The 23,960-nt window shown below is 41.1% G+C and overlaps 2 protein-coding genes across 2 annotated transcripts in view; one reads left to right on the forward strand and one right to left on the reverse strand.

Moving 5' to 3' along the window:
• Positions 1 to 3,949: 3,949 nt before the first annotated feature.
• Positions 3,950 to 10,761, reverse strand: cdk9 (cyclin-dependent kinase 9 (CDC2-related kinase)). The gene is made up of 8 exons (XM_053339778.1): positions 10,712 to 10,761; positions 10,451 to 10,564; positions 7,566 to 7,647; positions 7,001 to 7,091; positions 6,705 to 6,871; positions 6,429 to 6,600; positions 4,851 to 4,999; positions 3,950 to 4,762 (listed from the first exon to the last, which is right to left on the reverse strand). The coding sequence occupies exons 1-8, from the start codon at positions 10,750 to 10,752 to the stop codon at positions 4,397 to 4,399; spliced, it is 1,182 nt and encodes a 393-aa protein (XP_053195753.1). The 5' UTR covers positions 10,753 to 10,761; the 3' UTR covers positions 3,950 to 4,396.
• Positions 10,762 to 11,329: 568 nt separating this feature from the next.
• Positions 11,330 to 23,960, forward strand: part of fpgs (folylpolyglutamate synthase) — a 40,201-nt gene continuing 27,570 nt past the window's right edge. Inside the window, exons 1-4 of the mRNA XM_053339777.1 lie at positions 11,330 to 11,479; positions 13,750 to 13,878; positions 14,017 to 14,070; positions 14,458 to 14,522. Coding sequence (XP_053195752.1) covers positions 11,330 to 11,479; positions 13,750 to 13,878; positions 14,017 to 14,070; positions 14,458 to 14,522 — 398 coding nt within the window. The remainder of the gene's footprint in view (positions 11,480 to 13,749; positions 13,879 to 14,016; positions 14,071 to 14,457; positions 14,523 to 23,960) is intronic.

The raw sequence follows: 23,960 nt of genomic DNA on the forward strand, positions 1-23,960 counted from the left end.
ACGATATAAAAATCAAATTGCTGATAAAGGCATATTATTATCAGTTAGATTTGAAAGTAATGGAAACCAGTTGCTGTCAGGTGGAAAGTAGGAAAAAAGCATTAAAAAAACCTGAACCACTGTGGTGGATGGTGATGTATTCTGTGTAATGGGACCCCAGGGACCCCTTACTATGATGGGAATTTCATTAGTTCTGCAGGTATTTGACCATGAACCAAAGTATTGGACAATTTTAATTTTCTACCTGATGATGGCGCTAGATGAAATATAAGGGGATCACCATAGTGCTTACAGTTAATCCTGAGGGGAACATGAATATCTGTAGGAAATTTTAGCATAACCCATAGTTGTCAGAACAATGTAACCTGAAACTACAAATGTCAACCTGAACGTGGCTTTTAGAGGAAAAGACAGAGGATCGCAAAAGTGGGATTCATCCTCTGGGGATCATGAATGTTGAAACCAGATTTGAGAAAACCCATCTTATAGTTGTTGAAACAAAGTGACAAAACTACAAATGTTAACCTCAAAGTAGCGTTGGAGGAAAAGACAGAGGACCAACAAAATAGGATTCATCTTCTGGGGATCATGAATGTCTGTACCGAATTGTATGACAGTCCATTCTACAGAACAATGTAACCTGAAACTACAAATGTCAACTTCAAGGTGGCTTTAGGGGAAAAGACAGAGGTTCACCTAAATGGGATTCATCCTCTGGGGATCATGAATGTCTATTCTAAATTTTAGAACAACCCATCCTACAGTTAAAAAGACAGGGGACCACCAGTGGGATTCATCTTCTGGACATTATGAATATCTGTATAATCCATACAATAGTTGTTGAGATATTTCAGTCTAGGCCAAAGTTGATGACGACCAACATCACCGTCTCTAGTGCTTGATCTAACTCAAATGTCTCCATCAACATAACAATCAAAGAATGACAAAAGCAGCAATTAACCATCAACAGTAAAACAGAACTTTACTGGATACAGTCTGAGATCTCTTACGGTCATCAGGATAGTTTTAGAAAAGTGGGCACAGATGTAGAGTTTTATCTGTGTACGTGACAGGTACTTTTCTTCGGGATTGGGTAAAATATTGTGACATGTAGACTGTAGGAATGCAGAGTATGTATCAGGCTGTTCAGATTAAATGACCTCTACAGAGCAGAACTTCACCAAATATAGCAGTGATGTGTTCGGAGCGCTCAGGAGGAAGGCCCCTGTGAGTCTGACATGACATTTATCCCAATCCGACATGACATTTGCCCCAGACAAACCCTGAAGCCCAGTGTCATCACATCAGTCAGGGAAAAAAAAGACACCAGGAGGCCTTTGGAGCCCAAACCTGGCACCATTTTGCATCCCGTCCTCTGTTCCATACAGATAATCGACAGTGCTATTTCTATGGCAAAGAGTTGGGAATCCATTTACATGCAGGAGGCTGCAGTCGGAGGCCCATCTGTCCATTGGAGCGCTTTCTAATTTATGTTAGTTGTTGTTGTCATTGTTGTCAACACACAGCACACCGTCCCCCTCAACATAAGTGACAGCAGAGGAGCGGTGGAACTACAAGAGCAATCCATCATCTGAGTAAAGCTCCGGTCTGACAGCACACGTACACTGTTGTTAGCCTGAAGAGACAAAAACTATGAGCCTGAGGTGATTCATACCAAATTCATGCACATGGCAAGTATATATGTACACACTAATAAACACCTTTTCAAAACTGTTTATTCTCTCTCTATATTTTCACTACATAGAAAAGGGAGTACACAGTTCCACATAGAACATTAAAGACAGCCTTTTTTCCACCAACATGTCAACACTTTATGAATATTAAGAAATGTTATACTTTAAAGAAACCAGTTCCAAAAAATGATTTGATGAATCTTAGAAAGGTGAAAGAAATGGTTAGATGAATCATTATGGAACCAACCCATATTTAAGGATATGACATCAGATAAGCAACAGCATAACATCTGACTGAATCTTTGTAAAATATATCCTTAACATAATTACACACTAAAACTTGACTCTGGACCAACTTAAAACTGTTATACTAGATCAGTAATTCTTCCTGCTACATATGTTTAGCCTGATGAAGCATACACGGAATGTATTCCTGCTTTTATTGCAGAAAAAAAATAATATCAATGCAGATACAATCAATATTTTTTATAATATAAGTTTATAAGTTCCCTTCAGCTTAGCAAAATGTAGCTTCTTTCAGCATTGTTTTGGTTTCCTGGCATGCACTCTTACTGTAGTTGACTCTAATAGCTCTCATCTGCACTATTTTTTGGCTGTTTTCAACAAAAATGCTTGTGGAACATTGTAAAGGATGAAGCAGGTAAGATATTTGAATTTTGGAGTTGGTGGAGACCAAACAAGGCTAAAAGGAGTATTGGACTTCAATGAATCACTTATACAGACACACTGCAAATGATTACTAAATGTTACTCTGTGTCTGCTGGATGTGTAAATAGTCAACTACTGTACATCACTGTCTTCATTGTATTTTATTGGTCATAAATGAATATCTGAATCTTTAACAGAAAATACTGTTATTTTATGTTGATTTAGCTAAAGCTCTTGCATTTACTGAGCTATGAAGATTGAAGGGTATAGGAAAAAGCATAAGAAATATGGTTAGCTGATACAATAGTATGATGCTGCCACCTACTGGATGAAACTAATCACTGTACTGTACTAATCACTACTTGGTAAAAGTCTATTATGTGTTAACCACATGGCTGATTGTCTGCAGAGCAGAAAAGTCTGGAATTGACTGTGGTTTGCATTTTAATATGAGGTTTTAATGTGTGAAAGTGTGGTTCCATCATCTTCTCCTCTTATCCACATGTCAAAGCGTCTTTAAGCAATACACTGAACCCTAAAAGCCAGGAAATTGAATTGTGAGCAAATTTGGAACTGAAACTGAAATTTCAAATATTTTCAGGTTTTTTAAAGTTCATAGTGAACTTCAAGGTTGTTGTTTTTTTTAAATTCAACTTCCACAGTAGCACCTGTTTCAGAAGTGAGCCATATCTTCTGGACTTAAACACCATCACATATCTCCTGTGTGGTTACAGCTTTATTCTAACTCAGCATACCATCAGCCACCTCAGTTTAAATGTGACCAAGACCAAGAGGACCAGGACTATGCTAAACTAAACACTATTTGCATAGTTGGAGAAAAGTTTACAGGTAGTGGTAGTGAGGGCTACATAAAGCTGGACAGGAAATGTAACAGACTGTCTACAGGAAGTGACAAAGCAGACTCTACTTCTTGAGGAAGCTTAGGTCCTTCAAGTCCTACCAGTGTGTTATGAACTAACTGATAGAAGAAAGGCTCTGTGCTACTCTGGAGCTTCTACAGTTGGTTGTGAAGATAAGGATGTTGCACAAGTAGCTCAACACAATGAACAACTTCACAAACCGTCTATACAACCTTCTGTCATAGGCTCCTTTAATAAGAACTGGTACAAAAGGTCTTTGTTGCCCAGTGCAGTAACACTGACTCGTCCACTATGAAGAAATGAACAGTTTACATTTAACTTACATAATCCTTCTAACTTCCACTTGGTTTTCTTTATAGAGTCTTTAGAGATATTTTACACCCAGAGTTCTAACACCAACTTTGCCTCCAGCCTGTGTAGTGCATACATTAAACACTTACAAAGCTCCATAATATTTGCTATTTTAACATGTCAGAATAGCTGAAAACAAACCTAAACCAACAATCTCAGAAAATAAGTCTAGAGTTCTAGAATGTTGCAGTCTTGAAATGTTTCATAATTGCATTATATCTGTAAAGCATTTTGTACTATTTTCCCTTTTAGTATAATTTCATTGAATTGTCATTTGTTTTCTGTGTTTGAGTGGAATAAGAGGATCATATGAGTTCAGGAACATCATTTATTTTGTCCATGTGTGTACTGTCTTTATAAAAGAGTTTAAATAAAAGCTTTACATTTCCTCTCTTTCAACAAAGAACTTGAAACACTGAACAGGAGATGAATAGAATAGAATATATTTTATACAAAACAATGATAAAACAAGTGGAAAAAAACCCCTAAAATTCCAAACTTACTCAAATATAGCAAAATAAAAACTATTGACATCTGCCATGTTTACGACTGTCTCTTCGTTATCACCTGGGTGAAAAAAAAAAGCAGAGTTGGAACGTTAGAACTTGTCTTGCAGAAGGTGTCACATGACTCTGAACATCTCAGTCCTGTCCAGGAGCGACACCAACCAGCAGCTCCTCTCACAGAGCCGTAGTGATCTCCAGGTAAGTCCGCCAACTCTCGACCGATCAGGAATGTGTAGCCGGTTGGGGAATACCGAAACAGAAAGCCCGACCTGCTTGAACCGTCCTTCCTTCTTCTCTAAAATACTCGGTCAAACTCGGTCTGGCTGGTGGTAGCAGGGTTCCTGTTCTGGTTGGGCTGCTGTTGGGGCATGTGGCCTCTCCGTCTGGGCGGCGCCAGGTATTCGAACATGGACGTGTTGTGGGTGGAGAGCATGTTCTTCAGGTCTGACGGCATGGGGTCGGACCAGAAGAAGTCGTGGTTGAGCGCGTCGTCGCTGTCTATGCGCTGGGCCGGGTCCAGGACCAGCAGCTTGTCGATCAGGTCTAGGGCGTACGGGTCTTTGACATAAGCTTTGAGGCGATCCTTCACCTTCCTCTTCTGGCCTTTGGGCAGCTCCATTTTCTGGTACAGCTCATATTTCTTGTCCACGCCAGGCCAAACCTGATGAAAATTCAAATGACACTTGTTTTAAAAGCATGAACTCAATTCTACATGAAGTGATGCGGCTTCATTGTAAACCTCTTGTTACCTCAGCAGTGATGGAGCCACACAGCTGGCTTATGAGAGTGAGCTGGTGCTGCTCTGTGTTCCCCTGCATGATGGGACTTCTGGTCCACATCTCTGCCATTATGCAGCCCCCTCCCCACAGGTCAATAGGGGGGCCGTAGTCTCGCTCACCTATGGGAAAAAAATGAACCAATAAATAAATAAAACAGGCTTTGCTCCAGACTGTCAGTCATGTACAAAATATTCCATAAAGGTCCGTGTGTCTGCAGATTTTTGCTCCAACCAATCAGCTGTCTGAAGTTAAGCCTGGTGTGCTCCTGATTGGTTGGAATGAAAAGCTGCAGCCACATGGTCCTTTATGGAATAGTTAGGGCACCTCTGATGTATAAGAAGGAACCCTGTGGAAGTTTTAGCCAATAGTAGAGCAGTATTTGATGTGTGAGTCAGCCACTGTAGAGTCTAACTGATTACTGCTTCACTGCTGAGTCAGCAGCTCCAGTGATGGGACAGAAGTTATTATCTCAGGCTGATGTGATAAGACATTTAGACACATAAGACAAAGGTAGACGTTTAGACTATAGAGAATAGATTCTACAGGAATAAATACATTTGAAAAGTTTACTGTAACATATGTCTATGTGTAATGGAATGAATGTGTTTATTTTATGTATTCTATGTGTTTTATATTCTTCTTACCAGTGAGACCAAAGACAATTTTCATGCAGGACATGACAATAAAGTATTTCTGTATTTCTATAGTCTGAATATAAAAAGTGGGATTGTCTTATATTTGGGGTGTAGATAAGTGTTCACAACCTCACAAAGTGATGTAAAAACAACTCATACACAGGTTGTTGCATTATGGTTTGTTTATAGCATTAACAATGCTAGGCTAGTGAGTGCATTAAACTGTGCCCATAGTGAGTGTGTTAGAGTCAGTTAGCTCTAAAAGTGATTTGTTAGTTCATTTTAACCTGCAGGAGTTTCTGAAGGCTCATACAACATGTTTTTCTTCCACAGAGGAAATAAATTCACAAGACAAGAGGAAACCAATCCAAACCATCTTCTGAAAGGAAGTCGTATAAATACTAACTGCTTGAGAAAATCAACCAAGAGCCTGGTGTGTGTGTGTGTGTGGGGGGGGGGATTCATATTATAATCAGGGTTGCTTTATATTTGGACCAATATGATTTTTATTTTATAACATATAAGTAAAGTATTTGTTTTGTGGCGATTACCATGTTGGTTTGAATAGTTTGCTCATTTGTGCGATAAGGGGAAAAAAAAAATCAGTGCTATTCCACTGATCTATAGGTGGTAATAAGTCACAAAGAAACACAGCAATATGCCAGCAGAAGCCACATGCTACAAGACTCAATATAAACAAACCAGGAGTCACACTTTTTTATATAGACAAATCAGCTTTGCTAATGTTTTATGATACTCAGTGTGTTTTGGTGAGTAACATTCAATATTAACAATAACGTGATTTACAAGTAAACTCCACAGAGCATCTTTAAACTAAGCTGCAGCACAGTTTATAGACACAGCAATGATCTCTGTAAAGTGGTGAAGGTAAGCAGTTCAGTCTTGTCCTCACCCAGCAGCAGCTCTGGAGGTCTGTACCACAGTGTGACCACGCGGTTAGTGTAGCGGTTCCCCTGGCTGTTTTTGGCCAGGCTGAAGGCTCGAGCCAGACCGAAGTCGGCCAGCTTCAGGACCCCGTCTCTGGTGATGAGCACGTTAGCCGCCTTCATGTCTCTGTGAAGGATCTGATTCAACACGGGGGGAAATGTTACGATTACAACCAGGAGATATGTTTGAAATAAACAAAAAGACACTGATTTAAGTCTCAATAAGCCGTATTAAACCCCACCTTGTTTCTGTGGATGTAGTACAGTCCGTTGAGCAGCATCTGCATGACCTTCTTAATCTCTGCCAGGGTGAACTTGACGTTAGCGTTACTCAGCAGGCCAGCCAGGTCGTGCTCACAGAAGTCAAACACCAGGTAGATGCTGCCTTTGTATCTGTTGAACTGAGTCGCTGCGGGATGAGGGAGAAACAAATTAATGAAAACATGCTCCAATCACTTATTACATTATTTCTGTCTATTACACATAGACAGAGATGGATGGTTATAGCAGTCATTGTATGGAGACATGTAGCACCAACCTTTAGTTCTGCAGATCTCTATCAGGTTCACCACGTTCTCATGTTTGAGCAGCTGCAGGATCTTGATCTCTCTCAGAGCTGTGATGGGGAACTGAAACACAGCAGACACACACAAACATCTGTGAGGGATGAGCTCATAAAAATTCAGCAGCTTTATTCAGTCAGAGTTATGACTTGTTATGCCTACTATACCAGTATACACCTTAGAAGACACTATATATGCATACAAACCAGGGTCAGAGGGCTGCACATATAGGACTTTATAGGATTATGTGTGCTTTAGGAGACACATATAGGTGGGCGGGACAAGCTGCCTGCCAGCCAATCAGATATTAGTTCATTGGTTGCACAGATCACCAGGACATCAATAGAAATAAAACTATTTTTCAAATGTGCATTTTTCCATCCAACACTCTGCTAAGAAACATTAACATTAACAAAATCAACTTCAAAATTTTAACCACACATTGATGTGATGATCTAATGAAAACATTTTTGAGAAAATATAATTCAGTTTTCCTGTTTTCTATTGCAGTGCTGAGCATCCCACTGTCCTCTCTCTTACCCCTTCTTTCTCGTTCTCCATCAGAACTTTCTTCAGTGCGACCTTCTTGCCGGTCTGTCTGTGCTTTGCTTTGAACACCTCGCTGTGGAAGACATGAGAGAGACGATTACAACACGAGCTTCACATGAAACACATTTTTACTTTATTCTCTTTATTATGTGACATATAATTGCCCATAATTCATATCTTATGCAGCACCTATTTAAACAGGTTTGAACTAGACTGTGTAAATCTTTGTTAGCTAGATGAAGCATCTCCTAAACAGCTGACATACTGTTCATCTGGTCTTAAAAACAACTCATGAAGAAGTTGACCACATGGAGGATGTGAGAGAGATTAAGATCATAGTTATCATTTAATGTAATTCTTGTACATATTAAATATGTTACATATGTTCAAACTAAGGAGTCAAAGTTTGTATTCAGTTTGATGTGACAGAAGAAATATTGCTCCTAGGCTAGCTGAACTCTTGAACTTGTTTCTATCTGAGGCTTGTTTGCAGTTACAGTCACTTTAGCTTAAGCCTACTGCCTTAAAAACTGTGTGGATCATGAGGTATGTAGATAAACTAAATATGAAGGATGTTCTTGTTGTTTGAAGTTATTGACCATAAGGTCCACCTCTCTCACCTATCTCACTCATAAGAAAGGGGGAACAGTTTGTGGAAGCTGACTGTTTTTAACTTTGCTTCTGGGGAAGTATATAGCTGTCTGCTTTGTGATCACAATCTTTAGATAAATTGCCAGCTGAACAATACGCTTCCTCTCCAAAAATACAACTGTATTTTTGTACTTGAACATTTATATAATTATTATTGGTTGTATAATGGTTTGTACAGCTGCTACAACAATGTGTTGACAGTCACTAAAGCACATTGGTGACTTTTTGTAAAAGTTTCTGTATGATAGTTTTGAGTTAGTGACTCAGACCCAGGAGGGCTCTGCAGTATGAGTGTGTGGGGGACTTTAGTACATAGTTGTAGCCTTACTGTTTATCTTAATTGACATTACGTCATCAGATAAAAACGTCTTGTTAATCTCTGAATGTGACAGAGTTATCAGTAGGTGTTGCGTTTACTGCCATAAAAAAAATCATAAATCTCTCAATTCTCTGAGTTTCACAACGAGATTTATTAACGCTATCAGCAGCTCTGTGTTAGAGACACAAACTGAGGCTACAATTAGTCGGAGTTGTGAAATTTATACTTACAATATTATACTATCTATACTGGGCAGCAGCTGAAATTAATAATAATTATTAAACATTCCTCAGAGAATTATCTATTATTTCATGATTAGACAATTAAGTTGAGTTAATTTAAAATTCGAGCAGACAAATGAGCCAATTCAATATGCGTATTATTGAAAGATCCACAATGCCAACACAGACCTATATGTGATTATGTTAGCAGTATAAAATAAAAGCCTTTACAATTTACAATTTACAAACAAGTGTTAACAGTTAGTTCAATCAACTCTGAGTCAAAGTAACTCTGAGTGAAGCTTCTGCATGAGGAGATACCAAGCCCTCATCAATGGAGCACAGATAACATGATTCACCATGACAACAGGAGAAACAAAGGGCTCAGTCCTCCTACTTCTCCCCAAAGGATTTAGAAATATTAATGAATACATGCAGATGATGAGTTTATATTTAAGAAAAGTAATAATGAAAAAAAGAGAAACATTTTGTCTCGAGTGGTTGACTTATTCAACATTTATATTCTGTGTATGTGTGTATGCGGCACATTTAACATTCATGCAGACCCCAACAGGTACAAAACATAGGCCTACTTGGCAGCAACTGAATATGAAAAATAAAAATATAGCTCAAACAAGTAAGGTATTGATTACAAACAATTGTGGTGTTGTTTAGCCTGCCCTACCTCATTAAACAGCATTTAAATACTACATTCAACATGTGATATATATTTCAGTAGTTGATGAAATCTTCTAAGCAAAAAGAAAGTCAATTTTTCAGCCATCCCAACACTGCCAGTATTTAATATTGTCTATTTGAAAGCAACACCTACATGCCTTTATACATACAACACTAAAAAAGTAAACTTTTCAGTGAAATAGTCAAATTTAGTTTTATGTTTGGGCACTTTCACCTTAATTTAACAGTAGCTGGTATAGAGAGAGAGAGAAAGTTCCTCACTGGTACCGAACCAGCGACATTGCCACTGTGAAGCATGAGCAGTAACCACTTAGCTATCAATCACCTTCAAATATTGCCTTTGTGACAGCCCGACAGACGGTTGCCTTGGAAACATGAACTTGAACAGAGAACTTATTCTGAACTGAGAGCATGTCCATGTGGTGTCGTACAGACGATACGAGGGCTGAGAATATTGTTCAGATAAATTATCGATTGTACAAAAAAATGGAAACACTCAAACAGAACATCATCAGAGAATGATAAAACATTCTAGCAGGGTCTGATCACCCTCTGACGGAGATTCATGCTTCGTATTTGTGCTTCAATATTAACTGACTCTTTAAGAAAAGGACACACCATGTCTGACACCTCCTTCAGTCTGCGGGCTTCAACTAAAACGGAGGAGAAACTCAGGGTTAGCTGAAGAAAACCTGCTAGCGAGCAGGTTAGGTTCACGGAGTATGTTGCCAGAGTAACTGACTCAGAGTTAAGCTGAACTGGCTTTGTGAAACCGAAAAACCAGAGTTTCCCTCATCTCAGGGTTAACTAACTCAGAGTTCTCACTAAACCTGCTTTCTGAAACGGGCCCCTGTTCTCTTGTTTTTGCCTCATGACTTAGTTAGCTATTAGCACAGCTAGCCACTCACACACGCACGCACACGAAACGCATTCACAGATATTCAACTTAGCTACATGATTAGCTACAGCATTAGTGTATAACTCACCCAAAGGTCCCCTGTCCTATTTTGGCCATTTTTTCGTATTTGGAGAACTCGTCACAGAAAGGAAACTCAACTCCATCGTAGTATTTCGACATTATGGCGGCCTCCCGGTCGGGCCTGGAGAGGACACATTTCACTCCACATTAGGTCGTTTATGGACATAAAATACTATTTAGAACATCTCCCGGGTAGTTAATGTGTCTATAATACAATTGGTTTACAAGTCAGAGTGTAAATGTATTGAATAATGATGTAAATCCTTACTTTTCAGCCGCGCCGGCGTTGCTTGTTTTGTCTCGCTGCATCTCTGTCCGTGACCCCGTTACACGCTGCATTCGAGTGAAACTCGGGAATCCACAGTAGCAGTGTAGGGGCGGTTTCTATAGCCAATTAAAATGATTAAAGATGAAAAATAATACAGTAATACACAACTTCATTAATTATTTTGTACTGACATCGCAATGCAATAACATATAATAGAAAGAAATCTTATTTATAGGCCTGTCATTCGTCACGTTTTGACAGATTAAATGTTGTACAAGTTGTCACCTGTCACAGGAAATTCTGTCTCTTTCATAATTATATTACATCCTCTGACTGTGATGTTTCTCTGTGCTTTATTTGCTATGTTCCTAGGTCACACATTCAGGTTTACGCTACAGATACTACATTACAATTAACATTAATATTTGTAAAACTGATTCTTAGGATGGTACCTGAAAGCAGCAAGTTGGGACTTTTAGCGGTATGAACAGAGAGTGACACCTGGCGACCCGGAGGAGTAATAACCTAAAACAATTTGTTGCTCGTGGATGGGGTGTGTCTTAACGTCATTACGCCATTGAAAGGAGTCTCCCGTATTTGGGCTTCAGCTTCCGCATCATGGCGTGCATGTCGCGCGTGTGGCGGCGGGGCTCCGGGTTTGCCGCGCGGCTCCGGCAGCAGGACTGTGCGTGTAGCAGGTTGGCGGCTTTTTCAGTCCGGTACTACAGCACCAAGACGGCTCCTCACATACCCGGCATGGAGTACCAGGTGAGCCGCTTTACCGTCCGTCTCACTTGTCTTTCACACCGGGTCGCTAGCGAGCTAGTTAGCCACCAGCGCTAACTTAGTTTGGATAAGTTTGTCTCATAAGTGTAAAGTTAGAGCACAGAAACATGGCTGACAGCACCCAGTCCTGCTCTAGTAACTTCACCTGGCGTTGTTAATAGAGGAGCGGAGTTATAAAGTAGTAAATAAGTGTTAAGGCTGGGCTGTAAAAGTGAATATGGACAGCAGCACACCGGCAGCTCCACTATATTGAATTACTGCCACACTGACCGGCTCAGCGTCAAAGTACAGTCAAGCCTGCTTAATTACACGTGGTCTAAATCTTTGCTTTGATGCCATATTTGACAGTTTGACTATTACTAGTGTTTTCCCATTTCCTTATGTGTATGTGTGTGTATGTTTTATTTTAACTGACACTACTGAAGCTATAATTATAATGACAGCCACACACACAAACATGGAGCTGTCATTACAGTAACAGGAGATTGGTTTCACTATACGTGTTGCAGTTATTACATACACCAACACTGCCACTATCTTCTTATTATCAATATTTACAACCCTGTCAGTCACAGTTACATTTCTCCATTTGACTCAGTCATAACAGCACAGCATCACAGCAGCATACATTTTACTTTTTATAAGATTATAGATCTAATCTGACTATTAGTTTCTTGACTAATTCGTTGGTTCATGAAATAGTAACCAATGTCTGTCATGTGTTCCCACAGTCTTGTTGACCATCAGCACAAAACCCAAAGATAGCAAAACCCAAAATTTAAGGTACATGTGAAAAGCTGGAACCAGTGAATTTCAAACAATTAACAAAACAGTTGCTAATACAGTTCACCTTATTATAATGAGATACATGTTTTTTTGGCAAGGGTAAATCCACATTAAAACAAGTAGTATACTGGGTTATTCTAATAATTATAGAGAGAAAAGTAAAATTGGCTTTATGCAAAAAATAAAAGAAATCAGTTGAGTACTTCTGTGAAAGTTCTTGGTTCAGTATTTACAACGTGTCCATCACAGTTGCATTTCTCAGTTTGACTCAGCAGATTATTGATTATTATATTCTCACCATTATTTTCACCAGTAATTGTTTGCTTCAGCCCATTTCAAACTTAATCAATCAAACTTATTTACGCGGCAGCTTTCATATGGGTTAATGGAGTTCAGAGTGCTTCTCAGTAGATTTAAAAGCTGATAATAAGACAGAACAAGTGACAACATAAAGAAAAGGAATGAAAACAAATAACAGATTACAAAGAAAAAAATGTCTGAAAATAATAACAAATATCCATCACATGTTCCCACAGCACGAGCTGACAGTCAGCTGTCTTTTTGACCATCAGCACAAAACCCAAAGATAGCAAAAACCAAAATTTAAGGTACATTTGAAAAGCTGGAACCAGTGAATTTTGAACAATTATCAAAACAGTCACAATATAACTGTGGTCTAAAAGTGAAAGAAATGTTATATAAGAAAAGACAGTAGGTTCCCAGCAGGACATTCTGTACTGTAGCTGGGTGGAGTCAGAGGTGTGTGTTTATAATGAAGGTGGAAGGAAGCATACCTGTTATAAAAGGTGATGCAGCGCTGTCAGGTTTAGTAGTAGTGACTTTTGGAGGAGTGACAGACATGGTAAGCTATAAGAGCTTTTATATGTTGCAGGAGACTGATGGAGACACTCAATTTAATGGGTTGTATTTAAATGAAAAGGTGTCTCGTAGCAGCTTTTCTATTCATAACTGTCAACGGAGCAGCTTCTAGATTAGTTTTTTTGGTGCCATCTGTGTAGTTTTTGTTTTCCTCAAGACTGAAACCAAGCATGTGTTAGTCTGTCTCAGCTCCAGGCACATTCGTTTCTACAGAAGACATTAAAAACCAGGCATGTCCAATTACAGCTGATCGTTGTAGTTCAAGCAAATGCTACACAATCAGGAAGCTCAAAAGTGTTCAGATTACATTACAAAAAGCTGAAAATGGTCACTGTGGTGTTTCATGATTCATGTATTTTATCAGTTAACCACTGTGTATCTTCTCTCTGCGTTTGTAACATTAGCTAACCAAGTCAGTGCATTCCTCTCATGAACTGATGGATAAGAGTGAGGCTTTAATCTGTGAATCAATACAGAGTGTCTTTAAAGTCATGAGACCCCGCTTCTCTAATCTGTTCAGTGAAAAACTCACATGCATAGTTACTTGTACATTAAAAAGTTTTTTTCCTCTCTTTTTTTTCCTGCAGGATGCCATCTGGACTCTGAACACGCTGCAGACCAACGCCAGCGCTCTGGAGCAGGTCCGAAGGGAGCGAGGCAACCCTCAGCTGCAGCTACAGGCCATGAGAGGCTTCCTGGAGAGAGCCGGACTCAAAGTCAGTCACTCATATACACAGAAACATACTCAAGCTAATACTTATTATCTGGAATCTTATCTGATCTCTGTGTGTGTGTGTGTGTGTGTGTGTGTGTGTGTGTGTGTGTGTGTGTGTGTGTGTGTGTTTGTTTCAAAGGTGGAGGAACTGGACCATCTCAATATCATTCATGTGACTGGAACAAAGGGCAAGGTGAGCCGCTCTCGTCAATCAATCTTTATTTGTATAGCACCAAATCACAACAAAGTCATCTTAAGGCACTTTACACATAGAGCAGGTCTAAACCCAACTCTTCAGGTCTTGTGTGTTGTGTGTTGCATTTTAAAGGCTCACACAGCAGTTTCATACCATACTTATATTCACACATAGAACTGAAGAAGTGGACAACATTATTTTTGTGTTTGTTTACACTCCTATAACAGTGTGTTCCTTTTTTAATATTGAGTTCCGGGCTCACATTATGCAAGTCTGACAGAAGGTCACGCAAACATGTTTTTAAATGTGTGTTTATTGATGCAAGGAAGCAGAGTAGTATCGTGACAGTAGCCTCTTCATCAACTACTCATGTTTATCCTGCAGGGTTCAACGTGTGCCTTCACAGAGCAGATTCTGAGGAGTTACGGCTTCCACACAGGATTCTACAGGTAAAACCGCAGCATGGTAATAATAGTTCAACCTAACACACCAATCCTGAGCCTCCTTTGTCACTCAATCAAAGCTGATGAGCACCAACTCAGTCACACTCTGATAAAGAAACTTATTGGCCAATAATTGAAGGTTAGCTGCCATTGGCTTGAGCTCCATAAGCAGTGCCTCTCACTCAACATGCACATTTTTATACTAATAATTTAATATATATATGAACAAACACAAATGTTTGTGTTTTTTGGGGACTTTTTTGCCTTTATTGTACAGGTTAGTAGAGAGAGACAGGAAACTGGAGGTAGAGAGGGGGAATGACATCCAGGATAGGACCGCTCGGTGCAGGATGTGCTCTACCCCCACAGATCAGAAATGTTAAGATATTCAGCATGTGTTTTAATGGTCAGATAGTCACTTAATGCTTCTCAGCTTACACATCTAGCCTGTAAAGTGTTTTAAGTGTTCTTGTAGTCTGTGTTTAAGCTGCTCTTGTCCCTCTGATGTTCAAAGGTCTTTATACACAGTTAACATTAAAGTAGACATGCAGCTTTAAATACTAAACAGTATGGGCTAAGAATGATTTTACAGCTCAGCAGCACTTATAATACATTTATTTCATCAGCTTCATTTATTAGGGCCCGAGCGCTGACCAGCGCGAAGCCCTATTGTATCTGTCCGGATTATTAGGGCCCGAGCGCTGACCAGCGCGAAGCCCTATTGTTTTTGCCATGATTATTATTATTTTTTTTTTTCTCTCCCGATGACGGCCTTTTTGCCCCCCTGAACGTGCCTTAAAAGTCACCAAAGTTTGCACGCAAGCCAGACCCGGCGAAAATTTTGATATTTTATGGTTTGCAGAAATGGGCGTGGCAAAATGGCTCTCTAGCGCCCCCTACAAAATCAATAAAAGCGAGCCCCTCGTGACAGATTGACATAGAGAAACGAAACTTGGTACACATATTCATCATGTCAAGACGCACGAAAAAGTCTCTTGGACACATACCCTAACACCAACAGGAAGTCGGCCATTTTGAATCAAAATATTGATTTTAATGCAAATTGTGGCATCATATTTGAACAAACTACTCCTACAGTTTTCTTCCCATCCACTTCAAATTCACACAGAATCATCTTGACACATTGGAGATGCAAAATTATCAAAAGCTTTTTCCCACGTCATTCCTGGTTGCCGTGGTGACGCGGCGAATTTCGATGCTTCGCCATGAAATTTCAAACCCTCATAACTTGACTCCACATGCTCTGAGCTTTCCCAAATTTCAGATGCTTGTTCAGTGTCCTGGTCTGAACACATGTACAGTCTCATATTTAGTGACAGTCATAGCGCCACCTAGTGGCGACAGGAAGTCACTTGCTTCATTCTTTCACTAAGTACTCCCATAATCTTCATCCCATCCACTTCAAATTCACACAGGATCATCTTGAGACATTGGAGATGAATAGTTATCAAAAGCTTTTTCCCTCGTCATTCCTGGTTGCCGTGGTGACGTGGCGAATTTCGATCCTTCGCCATGAAAATTCAAACCCTCATAACTTGACTCCACATGGTCTGAGCTTTTCCAAATTTAATATGCTTGTACAGTGTCCCCGTCTGAACACATGTACAGTCTCATATTTAGTGACAGTCATAGCGCCCCCTACTGGCAACAGGAAGTCACTTGCTTCATTCTTTCACTAATTACTCCCATAATCTTAAGTATTTACACCTGAAATTGACTCAGCTGAGACATAAGACCTTGGTGATGCTACATTCTGCAACTCGTGACCCATCATCAAATACTGTTGCCATGACAACGCATTCAACGCCATGAAATACGATTACAGTTTTCAGAGGCAAAGGATGCCTCCACGGTAACGAAACTCAACACACACGTCTGGAGTGGGGTCATTTCACATCCTATATACTTCAATGGGATGGCCGTGACTAAATGGCTCAATAGCGCCCCCTTGAATATTTCATAATTGAACCTCAGACTTCCCGATTGACATAGAAGAATGAAATTCGGTAGGTTTATGTATCATCTCCAGACGCACAAAAACGCCATTTGGACCCATACCCTAAGTCCAACAGGAAGTCGGCCATCTTGGGAAAAATGCTCAATTTTGGTGAGTTTTGTGGTCATTTCCAGGCCTCATATTTGAACGCACTAGTCCTAGAGATTTCATCCCATCCACTTCAAATTCACACAGAGTCAGCTTGAGACATTGGAGATGAAAAGTTATCAAAAGCTTTTTTATGACTTCTTCCTGTTGGGCGTGGCTGTGCAAACCATTTCGATGCTTCGCCATGAAGCAGGAAGTCCTTATAACTCCTACAGACATTGTCCCGTCTACACCAAATTCATCACACATGTAGAGGGTCCTGCCCTGAACACATCTATGCATCAATACTGCGTCAAATACACAGCGCCACCTACTGGACACAGGAAGGCAGCCTCATATGACAAACATTATCCGATTTACATGAAATTTACAGGATGTGTTCTCCACATCACACACTGCAACATGACATGTCATTGGTGGGTCATCTCTAGCGCCACCTAGTGGACACATGCAATGTGACTTAGCCCCATCACACAACATTCATTACGAGCCCGGGTGCCAAGACGTCTACGTGCCCGCTGTGTCTGCCATGTGCCTGCAGCACGCACCGGCATGCGCGTACGAGGCGGTGCATGGGGGCGCGAGGGCCCGTTCATCACTGCTTGCAGTTTTAATTATTATTCCGCTTTTTATTTTTCTCCCAAAACAACGGGCTTTTTGCCCCCCTGAACGTGCCCCGAAACTCACCAAAGTTTGCACACAAGTCAGACCCGGCGAAAAATTTGATATTTTATGGTTTGCATAAATGGGCGTGCCAAAATGGCTCTCTAGCGCCACCTGCAAAATCAAGAACATCGATCCCCTCGCCCCAGATTGACATAGAGAAACGAAACTTGGTACACATGTTCGTCATGTCAAGACGCACAAAAAAGTCTGTGGGTACCATGACGTCACTCCAACAGGAAGTCGGCCATTTTGAATCAAAGTATTGATTTTAATGCCGATTTTGCCATCATATTTGAGCGAACTAGTCCTACAGTTTTCATCCCATCCACTTCAAATTCACACAGAGTCATCTTGAGACATTGGAGATGAAAAGTTATCAAAAGCTTTTTCGTCCCTCATTCCTGGTTGCCGTGGTGACGCGGCGAATTTCGATCCTTCGCCATGAAATTTCAAACCCTCATAACTTGACTCCACATGGTCTGAGCTTTCCCAAATTTAATATGCTTTTTCAGCGTCCCGGTCTGAACACATGTACAGTCTCATATTTACTGACAGTCATAGCGCCACCTACTGGCAACAGGAAGTCACTTGCGTCATTTGTTCATTAATTACTCCCATAATCTTAAGTATTTCTACCTGAAATTAACTCAGCTGAGACATAAGACCTTGGTGATGCTACAGTCTGCAACTCATGACCCATCATCAAATACCGTTGCCATGACAACACATTCAACGCCATGAAAATACGATTACAGTTTTCAGGGGCAAAGGATGCCTCCACGGTAACGAAACTCAACACACACATCTGGAGTGGGTTCATTAAACATCCTATATACTTCAAAGGGATGGGCGTGGCTAAATCGCTCAATAGCGCCCCCTTGAATATTTCAAAATTGAACCTCAGCCTTCCTGATTGACATAGAAGAATGAAACTCGCTAGGTTTATGTATCATCTCCAGACGCACAAAAACGCCATTTGGACCCATACCCTAAGACCAACAGGAAGTCGGCCATCTTGGGAAAAATGCTCAATTTTGGTGCATTTTTTGGTCACTTCCAGGCATCATATTTGAACAAACTAGTCCTAGGGATTTCATCCCATCCTCTTCAAATTGACACACAATCATCTTGAGACATTGGAGATGAAAAGTTATCAAAATCTTTTTCTTCCGTCATTCCTGGTTGCCATGGTGACATGGCGAATTTCGATGTCTCGCCATGAAATTCCAAACCCTCATAACTTGACTCCACATGGTCTGAGCTTTTCCAAATTTCAGATGCTTGTTCAGGGTCCTGCTCTGAACACATGTACAGTCTCATATTTAGTGACAGTCATAGCGCCACCTACTGGCAACAGGAAGTCACTTGCTTCATTCTTTCACTAATTACTCTCATAATCTTAAGTATTTACACCTGAAATTGACTCAGCTAAGACATAACACCAGTTATCAAAAGCTTTTTTATGACTTCTTCCTGTTGGGCGTGGCTGTGCAGACAATTTCGATGCTTCGCCATTAGGCAGGAAGTCCTTGTAACTCCTACAGACATTGTCCTGTCCACTCCAAATTCATCATGCATGTAGAGGGTCCCGCCCTGAACACATCTATGCATCAATACTGTGTCAAATACACAGCGCCACCTACTGGACACAGGAAGTCAGCCTCATATGACAAACATTATCCGATTTACATGAAATTTAGAGGATGTGTTCTCTACATCATACACTGCAACATGACAAGTAATTGGTGGGTGATCTCTAGCGCCACCTAGTGGACACATGCAATGTGACTTAGCCCCATCACACAGTGTTCATTACAAGCCCCGGTGCCAAGACTTCTACGTGCCCGCTGTGTCTGCCGTGTGACTGCAGCATGCACAGACATGCGCGTACAAGGCGGTGCATGGGGCGCGAGGGCCCGTTCATCACTGCTTGCAGTTTTAATTATTTTTCTTTTTCTTGCACAACGACGGCCTTTTTGCCCCCCTTAACGTGCTTTAAAAGTCACCAAAGTTTGCACGCAAGCCAGACCTGGCGAAAATTTTGATATTTTATGGTTTGCACAAATGGGCGTGGCAAAATGGCTCAATAGCGCCCCCTACAAAATCAATAAAAGCGAGCCCCTCGTGACAGATTGACATAGAGAAACGAAACTTGGTACACATGTTCATCATGTCAAGACGCACCAAAAAGTCTCTTGGACACATACCCTAACACCAACAGGAAGTCGGCCATTTTGAATCAAAATATTGATTTTAATGCAAATTGTGGCATCATATTTGAACGCACTACTCCTAGAGATTTCATCCCATCCACTTCAAATTCACACAGAGTCATCTTGAGACATTGGAGATGAAAATTTATCAAAAGCTTTTTCCCACGTCATTCCTGGTTGCCGTGGTGACGCGGCGAATTTCGATGCTTCGCCATGAAATTTCAAACCCTCATAACTTGACTCCACATGGTCTGAGCTTTTACAAATTTAATATGCTTGTTCAGCGTCCTGGTCTGAACACATGTACAGTCTCATATTTAGTGACAGTCATAGCGCCACCTACTGGCAACAGGAAGTCACTTGCGTCATTTGTTCATTAATTACTCCCATAATCTTAAGTATTTATTCCTGAAATTGACTCAGCTGAGACATAAGACCTTGGTGATGCTACATTCTGCAACTCGTGACGCATCATCAAATACCGTTGCCATGACAACACATTCAACGCCATGAAAATACGATTACAGTTTTCAGAGGCAAAGGATGCCTCCACGGTAACGAAACTCAACACACACGTCTGGAGTGGGTTCATTTAACATCCTATATACTTCAATGGGATGGGCGTGGCTACACGGCTCAATAGCGCCCCCTTGAATATTTCAAAATTGCACCTCAGCCTTCCCGATAGACATAGAAGAATGAAACTCGGTAGGTTTATGTATCATCTCCAGACGCACAAAAACGCCATTTGGACCCATACCCTAAGTCCAACAGGAAGTCGGCCATCTTGGGAAAAATGCTATATTTTGGTGATTTTTTTGGTCATTTCCAGGCCTCATATTTGAACGCACTAGTCCTACAGATTCCATCCCATCCACTTCAAATTCACACAGAGTCATCTTGAGACATTGGAGATGACAAGTTATCAAAAGCTTTTTCCCCCGTCATTCCTGGTTGCAGTGGTGAAGCGGCGAATTTCGATGCTTCGCCATGAAATTTCAAACCCTCATAACTTCACTCCACATGGTCTGTGCTTTTCCAAATTTAATATGCTTGTTCAGCGTCCTGGTCTGAACACATGTACAGTCTCATATTTAGTGACAGTCATAGCGCCACCTACTGGCAACAGTAAGTCACTTGCTTCATTCGTTGACTAATTACTCCCATAATCTTAAGTATTTACACCTGAAATTAACTCAGCTGAGACATAAGACCTTGGTGATGCTACATTCTGCGACCGAGCCGCAGCCCGACATGCGTGGGGGCGCGAGGGCCCGTTCATCACTGCTTGCAGTTTTAATTAGGGCCCGAGCGCTGACCAGCGCGAAGCCCTATTGTATCTGTCAAGATTATTAGGGCCCGAGCGCTGACCAGCGCGAAGCCCTATTGTATCTGTCAAGATTATTATTATTATTATTTTTCTTTTTCTTGCACGACGACGGCCTTTTTGCCCCCCTGAACGTGCCCCGAAAATCACCAAAGTTTGCACGCAAGCCAGACCCGGCGAAAATTTCGATATTTTATGGTTTGCACAAATGGGCGTGACAAAATGGCTCTCTAGCGCCCCCTACAAAATCAATAAAAGCGAGCCCCTCGTGACAGATTGACATAGAGAAACGAAACTTGGTACACATGTTCAACATGTCAAGACGCACCAAAAAGTCTCTTGGACACATACCCTAACACCAACAGGAAGTCGGCCATTTTTAATCAAAATATTGATTTTAATGCAAATTGTGGCATCATATTTGAATGCACTACTCCTAGAGATTTCTTCCCATCCACTTCAAATTCACACAGAGTCATCTTGAGACATTGGAGATGAAAAGTTATCAAAAGGTTTTTCCCCCCGTCATTCCTGGTTGCCATGGTGATGCGGCGAATTTCGATGCTTCGCCATGAAATTTCAAACCCTCATAACTTGACTCCACATTGTCTGAGCTTTTCCAAATTTCATATGCTTGTTCAGTGTCCCCGTCTGAACACATGTACAGTCTCGTATTTAGTGACAGTCATAGCGCCCCCTACTGGCAACAGGAAGTCACTTGCTTCATTCTTTCACTAATTACTCCCATAATCTTCATCCCATCCACTTCAAATTCACACAGGATCATCTTGAGACATTGGAGATGAATAGTTATCAAAAGCTTTTTCCCTCGTCATTCCTGGTTGCCGTGGTGACGTGGCGAATTTCGATCCTTCGCGATGAAAATTCAAACCCTCATAACTTGACTCCACATGGTCTGAGCTTTTCCAAATTTAATATGCTTGTACAGTGTCCCCGTCTGAACATATGTACAGTCTCATATTTAGTGACAGTCATAGCGCCACCTACTGGCAACAGGAAGTCACTTGCTTCATTCTTTCACTAATTACTCCCATAATCTTAAGAATTGACACCTGAAATTGACTCAGCTGAGACATAAGACCTTGGTGATGCTACATTCTGCAACTCGTGACCCATCATCAAATACTGTTGCCATGACAACGCATTCAACGCCATGAAATACGATTACAGTTTTCAGAGGCAAAGGATGCCTCCACGGTAACGAAACTCAACACACACGTCTGGAGTGGGTTCATTTCACATCCTATATACTTCAATGGGATGGCCGTGACTAAATGGCTCAATAGCGCCCCCTTGAATATTTCATAATTGAACCTCAGACTTCCCGATTGACATAGAAGAATGAAATTCGGTAGGTTTATGTATCATCTCCAGACGCACAAAAACGCCATTTGGACCCATACCCTAAGTCCAACAGGAAGTCGGCCATCTTGGGAAAAATGCTCAATTTTGGTGAGTTTTGTGGTCATTTCCAGGCCTCATATTTGAACGCAGTAGTCCTAGAGATTTCATCCCATCCACTTCAAATTCACACAGAGTCAGCTTGAGACATTGGAGATGACAAGTTATCAAAAGCTTTTTTATGACTTCTTCCTGTTGGGCGTGGCTGTGCAAACAATTTCGATGCTTCGCCATGAAGCAGGAAGTCCTTATAACTCCTACAGACATTGTCCCACCTACACCAAATTGCTCACGCATGTAGAGGGTCGCGCCCTGAACACATCTATGCATCAATACTGCTTCATATACACAGCGCCACCTACTGGACACAGGAAGTCAGCCTCATATGACAAACATTATCCGATTTACATGAAATTTACAGGATGTGTTCTCCACATCACACACTGCAACATGACATGTAATTGGTGGGTGATCTCTAGCGCCACCTAGTGGACACATGCAATGTGACTTAGCCCCATCACACAGTGTTCATTACAAGCCCCGGTGCCAAGACGTCTACGTGCCCGCTGTGTCTGCCGTGTGACTGCAGCATGCACCGACATGCGCGTACAAGGCGGTGCGTGGGGGCGCGAGGGCCCGTTCATCACTGCTTGCAGTTTTAATTAGGGCCCGAGCGCTGACCAGCGCGAAGCCCTATTGTTTTTGCCATGATTATTATTCTTCTTCTTCTCCCAAAACAACGCCCTTTTTGCCCCCCTGAACGTGCCTTAAAAGTCACCAAAGTTTGCACGCAAGCCAGACCCGGCGAAAATTTTGATATTTTATGGTTTGCAGAAATGGGCGTGACAAAATGGCTCTCTAGCGCCCCCTATTGAATATAAAAATGTGAGAGATTGACGTACATGAACGAAATTTGGTATATATATGTATCATGTCCAGACGCACAAAAAAGTCACGGGGCCCATGACGTCACTCCAACAGGAAGTCGGCCATTTTGAAAAATATGTGCGATTTTGGCGTATTCCACTCCTCGTACTTTAACGAACTAGTCCTAGAGATTTCAACTCATCCACTTCAAATTCACACAGAGTCATCTTGAGACATTGGAGATGAAAAGTTATCAAAAGCTTTTTCGCCGGTCATTCCTGGTTGCCGTGGTGACGCGGCGAATTTCGATGCTTCGCCATGAAATTTCAAACCCTCATAACTTGACTCCACATGGTCTCAGCTTTTCCAAATTTAATATACTTGTTCAGCGTCCTGATCTGAACACATGTACAGTCTCATATTTAGTGACAGTCATAGCGCCCCCTACTGGCAACAGGAAGTCACTTGCTTCATTCTTTCACTAATTACTCCCATAATCTTAAGTATTTACACCTGAAATTGACTCAGCTGAGACATAAGACCTTGGTGATGCTACATTCTGCAACTCGTGACCCATCATCAAATACTGTTGCCATGACAACGCATTCAACGCCATGAAATACGATTACAGTTTTCAGAGGCAAAGGATGCCTCCACGGTAACGAAACTCAACACACACATCTGGAGTGGGGTCATTTCACATCCTATATACTTCAATGGGATGGCCGTGACTAAATGGCTCAATAGCGCCCCCTTGAATATTTCATAATTGAACCTCAGACTTCCCGATTGACATAGAAGAATAAAATTCGGTAGGTTTATGT

Source organism: Scomber japonicus, chromosome 19 (genome assembly GCF_027409825.1).
Source record: "Scomber japonicus isolate fScoJap1 chromosome 19, fScoJap1.pri, whole genome shotgun sequence".
NCBI classification, from domain to species: domain Eukaryota; kingdom Metazoa; phylum Chordata; class Actinopteri; order Scombriformes; family Scombridae; genus Scomber; species Scomber japonicus.